Genomic DNA, 7,001 nt, shown 5'->3' on the forward strand with positions numbered 1-7,001 from the left:
TGAAATTATTGTAATATGCAAAATTCAAATTCAAATTAATTTTTGTAATAATAAATCTATGCCTGAAAAGAAAATTATGTGGAATTTTTATGTAAAATTAAGGTTTATTTTAAGATTCAAGGAAATCTTTCAAAATAAAAATGTGAGTAGAGTTATCGTTTTGACTGTAACTGTGATCGTTAGATTTGTTTGTAAACAAACTTGCTCATGAACCACGAACTTTGATTGAAACTCTATTTTAAAGAAATCGTTCTTTCAAAGAGAGAGAAAAAAATATTACTGAGGCTTGTATAAAAATCTTCCCGAATAGAAATTTAGTGTTAATTTTCATTTAACTGTAAAGGCGAACATCTTATTTATTTCTCTTAGTAAATAATCTTGATAATGAATTACGAACATAGCTTGAAACTATTTTGAAGAAATGGTTCTTTTAAAGAAAATTAATGAATAGATTTTTAAGAAATCATAGTCATTTAACAAAGTAATTAAATTTTGTAGTAGGATGTTTTGAATTTAGAAATTAAAGTCTAAAAATTTCTTTTTATTAGACTAGCTATCTATTATCAAATATTAAAACTAGTTGGAAAAAAGATACATGGTTAGTTGTTTTACTCTAATGTAATGAGTTTTTTATATGGGGAATATTTCCATAGCGTGATCTGCTGCGCCAACAACAATTGCCAAATAGATATTAAAGTTGCAAATTTAAAAAGAAATTTGTTTTGATTTATCTGGGACTGGCTACGAGTTATAAGGAAGTTATCCATGTCGTGGTCTCCAAAGCTAATCAACGGGGAGATTTCCGTATCGTGATTTGTGGCAGAATTATCGCCAAGTCTTGGAAACTTCCGGGCAGTGGCCTGCGAGGAACTAAAAAAAAACATCACAGAAAGGGACCAACTCGTAGTCACCCCCGGGCAAACATCAGCATGTTTTTTTTTAAAAAAATTGCAAGTTTAAAATCTATTTGAGACCTTGACGATTGTAGTTGGTGCGACAGATCACGATACGGAAATATCCCGTAACTCGTAGCCACACCTGGACAAACTTCTAAATGATTTTTCAAAAAAATCGCAGTTTAAAAATTCATGGGGATATTTCAATATTGATACCTGTTCACAACAATTAACATCAAGGTGTCAAAGGATTTTTGTAATTGCAATAATTTCAATATATACATATATATATACGTATATTTAAATTTTTGCAAACACAAAATTCCCTTTGTGCCTTGTTTGTTACGAAATTTTAAAGATTCCGATTCAATTTTAGAATCTCTTTATTGCTTATTTTCTGTTACCATTCATTTCCATTTATTTCTCTTTGTGTCTGTCTCAACCACCTGAGTGTTAGTTCTGGCTTTTTCTGAACTTTCAGTAGATTTCCTGCATGAAAACGAAACAGTTTCTCAATATTATTGAATGGTAAAATAGTGCATAGCGGAATTTTTTTTTGTAGTTTTATCCCATGGCTCAACACTTGAATTATTAAACAAATTTAGAGAAAGTGTTTTAAAAATTATTTTCTCCATTTTTGGATGTTTACAATCAAGCAGCATATTTCAAGATTTGATTAGTTTTTCTTTCTATAAACTTAATTGAAAGTCTAAACTGTTCAAGACAAAATAATTCAATTTCAACATTTCATTATTATTTTGTTCCATAAACTTAACTCAAAGTCTAAACTGTTTTAGTTTTATATATTAGTTATTATAGCATATCTGATCCTTTTTTCAGTAGAATTTTTAAAAAAATAAGCTGTGTCTGTTTTCTAATTCCTTATTTTTTGTAGCATGACAAGATGAGTTCTGATACAAATGAAGATTTGTCTGTGGAATCTCAAAATCCTAGTATGTCTCACAAAGAAGCCTTAGCTTATGTCGAAAATGGTCTTAATGAACTTATTACAACTGACCCCTTACTTCAATACTTACCATTGGGTGTTACCCTTGAGGAACTGAACTCTATGTTAGCTTTAGAATATGGAAGAGCCATGACTGTAAAAGTTCGCAGAGCTGATGGAGAAACTTATTCTGTAGTTGTTGAACCAAAAGCCACAGTTATGGACTTAAAGAAAGCAATCCAGAGGCATGTTACACTGAAACTGGTAAATGATGTTTTATAATATTATTTACTTAACATGTTTGCAGGTGAACTGTTGTCTCAGCATGTAATGGTCAATATAACCGGAGCTAGCGTAAGATTAGCAGCAAAGATGTTCCTATAAAAGATATAATTACGCAAAAAAAATTTTTTTTTTAATTTATATTTCAATTCAAATCTTTATTGTTTTAGCACTAATACTTTAGTATTTAATTTAATTTTAGCAGTCTTAATAACCTTTGTTCTAATGATCTGGTTTTCATGAACTAAAGGCCAATTTTAATGCTTTGAAGGAATGACATCAAATCAACTGATTTGAATTTTTGACCATTTTTCAATTAACTTAAAAATTTCTTGATATATGGAAGAATACGCAAAAAAATAAATTCAACATTTGGGCGTCCGAACTTCAGATCACTGTGGGGACCATATTTCCCAGATTGTGGCTTCCCCCTATATTTTGGCGGATAGAAATCAGAATCCTTCAAAAGAAAAGGTATGTTTATTCAGAGAAAATACGATTTTGTGTCTGGTTTTGTAACTTAAAAAATTGTCTGCACTAATTAATTAGCATATTTGAGGTCAACCCCTTGACTTAGTTAGATTGAGTTCTAGAACCTGAATATCCGATCATTAGATCAAAAGTTGTTCAGGGTGGTTTGTTTTTTATTTTGTGCTCTGTACATGATAAGCATTTATCACACCAAAAAGTCTTCAAAAATGAAAGTTTGTGTCCTTCCTTGTACATCTCAAAAGTATTTTTAATTTTTACTTATGTGCAGCTAATACAGCTATAGCTTACTTATTATTACAGTACATTTATTATGATGTTATTATTTTCTTTAACCCCCAATTTACTTTACTGCTTTCTTTTTTTTTTATGTATCAATTATGGTTGCTATTGAAACGTTTAGTTGTTATTATGTGGTAAACAACTTATTCATTTGAATTGCTTGTATATTGGTGAAATTATTAGCTTTAATAATTTCTCTCTCATTCTCTTTTTAAGAAATGTTTTAGCTAAATTTTCCTTGAAACCCATATTGCAATATGATAAAATTATATAGTAAAATTCAAAATCTGGTACATTCTTGCACTATTTTTACTGTCAGAAAAAAAACTTGTTGGAATTTTTAAAAAAAATGACGTTTGTGTTACTAATTTAAACCATAATTCAGCCTAACCGTAATACTATACTTTTTTTTAATCCTATATAGTATAAAAGTGTTGATTTTAGCAGTTATTCAAAATCTAAACTAAAATATAAAATTTTCTAATTATTCAAAAGCATAATAATTTACATAAAATTTCTATTATTTTGTAAAATCTACTGCATTTAGCTATGTATATTGTTGTTCATATCTAATGCAATGAAGTTTTTTATGCAGCTAGTTTTTTACTTATACAGGGTGCGTAGCGTTTGTAAAAAGTACTTAAAGGTGCTTTTTTGGGGATTTCGTTTTTAAAAGCTTTTAAAGGTGCTTTTCTCAGCTGGCGTTTTTAAAAAGTGCTTTTTTTTTCGAATAATTTTTTTCCTTCCCTTCAGTGATATCTGGTGGATCCCATGCATTTCACGAAAAATGGGTAGTTTGCTACGTAATCATTCACACGGACTTCATGTCGTACCCACGTTATGACTTGCGCATGAGCGCACTCTTGAAACCGAAACCCGAGTGCTCCAATTCGGATAGAGAATATCAGATCCTTATGAAATGTTTTTCTTTTTAATTTATTTTAATTTTGTTCTTGCTTATTTTATTTTACTTCTAACACTTTTTTTGACGTAGGGGGTAAGGGTACTTTTGTTCTGAGTTCAGAGTCAAGTTGAATTCACTCGGTGATGTGGGAAAGTACTGATTGTTTCGATTTACACCTGTTTCTTTTCTTTCTTTCTTTTTTTTAACGCTAAAACTGTTTATAAAAAGTTTTTGTTTTTCAATAATATCATTGATTGAATATGAATTTTTTGAGTGCTTGAAAATTTTTGTAAAGTGCTTGAAAAGTTTTTAAAAAGTGCTTATTTTTGATTCAAAGATTTGGCTACGCACCCTGTTATATAGTTAGTTTTTTTGCTTATTATTTGAAATTATATTTGTTTAAAACTGCAGATTTAATTAGGAATGTAATGTTTTCAAATTTATTAAAATTATTATATTTTACCAGTACTGAATAGCTATAGATAAATTTTAAACATTCAGATCTGGGTAAAGTGTAAGTTAACATTCTCTCTTCAAATGATATTCAATATATATATATGCTTTATGCTACTAGGTACACTAATCATATTTTCCTTAATTTTTTTATGGTATTAAATAAATTAAAATGTATTCCATATTAGTCCACCACTCTGTCCTCCCCTGCATAAATTCATCGCTTTTGCAGACCTCCGCTTATTACTGCTGTCTTTGGCACTGTTGGCTTATATCCTTTTCATTATTATTTGTAGGTGAAAATTGGGAGGTTACAAATCTTCCTCACAATTATCTGCCGTGACCAGCAGCCCAACCATTTATACTTATTTACTTTGTTGTCCTGTATAGTTGTCTGTCTGCATAAATTCAACTTATTGCAGCATAATGAGTTGAAATCGTGACAAAAACATGATGGTTATTTGTGGAAACATGGTATTTGACGCAGCTGTCAATTTGTTTAATTACACTTAGTTTACTCATTAGTTATAAAATATCAAGTTTTTTTGTCTCATTAAAAGCATATACTTTCAAAATTAAAACTTTTATCGTGGTAAAAACACGTTATTTAACATTACTGTCAATTTTCGACTAATTATCCGTCATACTTACCAATACAGAAATCAAACTTTTTTCGTCTTTCTTTATGTCTGATAAGGTCACACATGGTCCAATTTTGAAACTTTATCATTGGAAAAATCCTGTCGCATTACTGTCAATTAGGCTAATCACTCCAATTATTACAAAATATCCTGATGTTTACGAAATATCGAAAGTTTTTCTACCTACTTCAGAAAATACGTGATCAAATTTGAAACTTCAATCTTGGTAAAAACGTGTTCTCTAGCATTACTGCTAATTAGGATAATTACACCAGTAATTACAATATACCAAAATGAATCTGTTGAAGGTTTTATTATTATCTCATAAAGAACACATAACCTAAATTTAAGGCTCCTATCTTGGTGAAAACGTGCTATTTGGCATTATTGTCAACTAGGCGAAATACCCTGATAATCACAAAATATTGAAAATAAACTTTTTTAGTTTCTCTGCTTATCGCATAAAGAACACATGTTCCAAACTTTAGGTTTCTAGCTTTGTGAGAGGATTACTAAGGCTCTGCCTTTTTATATATACAGACCAAAGCCATGTTTATTTAGGTTTTATCATTACTCATACTTAGATACTTAGGGCTTAACTATTTTAGCTGTCATTCCTATTTCCGAATGTTTCAAATAAAATGCTTTTTTATTTAAGCGTGTACAGTTGGCTATAATTATTTTTTAAATGAATAAATAAAATAAAAAAATTATTTTAGTACTTAAACTAATAATTGCTATTTATTTTTTCTAAAATAAATTCTGTATGAAGAAATAATTTTATTCTAATACTTTTAAGCAACTTTTTAATTATAAATGTTTATACACATCCCTGACCTTTAAAAAGAAATATATAAGTAATATAAAAGTTATTAGGTATGAATAAAGCGATTGTTGTGCCAAATTAATAGCAACGTTGTGCCAAATTATGAGTAAGGCTATATTCTGTTCTAAAGTAAATCTTAAATTTTAGGTCAATGAAAATTTTATTGAAGAATTGGAAAGTAAATCATATGAAGACGTATCTGCAAATTTTATTGAATTTCATAACTACTTATGCTTTGTGTGCTTTAACTTTAAACTTTTATTTCTTATAAATGTTCTTTTTTTCTACAGAAAAGAGAAGGCTGTGAACGAATTATCAGTTGGAGGTATATCTGGAGAACCTACTGGCTTTATCATGCAGGGCAAAAATTGGCAGAGAATGATAAACCTCTAAAATTTTATGACATACAGAATAATTCTGAGCTTACATTTGTAAAAAGATTAAGAAATAAATAATTCAGCATTCTCATTTTATATGTTGCTCTTTTGTTAGTTAGGTTAAAATATTGTTAAAATTAAAAAGGAAATACATAAGTACTTTTTATATGTAAATCAAATGTATGTATAAAATAATGTACTATAGGAGCTTTGCAATATTAAAATTTTAATAAAAAAATTTACAGATAAGCATGACAGATTGAGTTATTTTGAAAAATAAATGAATAAATAAACAAAAATAATAAAACCTAATAAATGAAAATCTTTTTTTAAAAATAATAAAATAGTTTTAAAAATACATAAATATATCTGTAAACATATTTTATGTTGTAGAAATTAATATTTTTGTTAATAAGTTAGTAACTTTTCAATAAAGGCATTAAAATTATTTTCCTAAAAAGTTATTTTCCCCTCTATGCAGATTTTACTCTTCTTTTCAAAAAGTTTTAAATTTAAGGTTTCAAAGTATTTATCATTATTGTTTACTATTCATATCAGGTTGCTGTTAATATGTCGAAAAATAAGCTATGTGGTTAATTCTAGAACATATTAAATATTTAACCTTTTTTTTTTAGTTAAGCACACTTTTCTGTTCTGCATTGTGTTTCATGAAGTTTCTACAATGCATTGTATTAGATTCCTAAGTATTAAAAATTATTAATTTACATTATTTTAAAACATTTCAAAAGTTTATGCAGTTAACTGTTTAAAATTTTATGGTTTCCTTTCTTTTTTTTTTTCTTTTTTTTTTTCAAAGGAAGAATCTACTGAAAAAATGGAATAATAGGTGAGCATATTAATTTTATGAGTATTGAAACAAGAATCTTGTAACTCGTTAATGATAT

General features: G+C 28.1%; 1 protein-coding gene across 4 annotated transcripts; it reads left to right on the top strand.

Annotated features, from left to right (window-relative positions):
• Positions 1–43: 43 nt before the first annotated feature.
• LOC107444085 (U11/U12 small nuclear ribonucleoprotein 25 kDa protein) lies at positions 44–6,192 on the top strand. Of its 4 annotated transcripts, none has more exons than XM_043045102.1 (3): positions 44–142; positions 1,792–2,106; positions 6,010–6,192. In XM_043045102.1, exons 1-3 carry the CDS (start codon positions 59–61, stop codon positions 6,172–6,174), a joined length of 564 nt encoding a protein of 187 aa, XP_042901036.1. In that variant the 5' UTR covers positions 44–58; the 3' UTR covers positions 6,175–6,192. The 4 variants fall into 4 exon arrangements, with proteins under 4 accessions (XP_042901036.1, XP_015913648.1, XP_015913650.1 ...); XM_016058162.3 differs by lacking the exon at positions 44–142 and adding an exon at positions 175–598; XM_016058164.3 differs by lacking the exon at positions 44–142 and adding an exon at positions 182–481.
• Positions 6,193–7,001: the final 809 nt, after the last annotated feature.

The sequence above is a fragment of the Parasteatoda tepidariorum genome, chromosome 6 (assembly GCF_043381705.1).
Source record: "Parasteatoda tepidariorum isolate YZ-2023 chromosome 6, CAS_Ptep_4.0, whole genome shotgun sequence".
NCBI lineage: Eukaryota > Metazoa > Arthropoda > Arachnida > Araneae > Theridiidae > Parasteatoda > Parasteatoda tepidariorum.

Coding starts and splice junctions, on each gene's coding strand:
- LOC107444085 (XM_043045102.1), top strand. CDS start 59: ATGCCTGAAAAGAAAATTATGTGGAATTTTTATGTAAAATTAAGGTTT. Junction 143..1,791: donor AAATCTTTCAAAATAAAAAT/GTGAGTAGAGTT, acceptor TATTTTTTGTAG/CATGACAAGATGAGTTCTGA. Junction 2,107..6,009: donor GGCATGTTACACTGAAACTG/GTAAATGATGTT, acceptor TTTTTTCTACAG/AAAAGAGAAGGCTGTGAACG.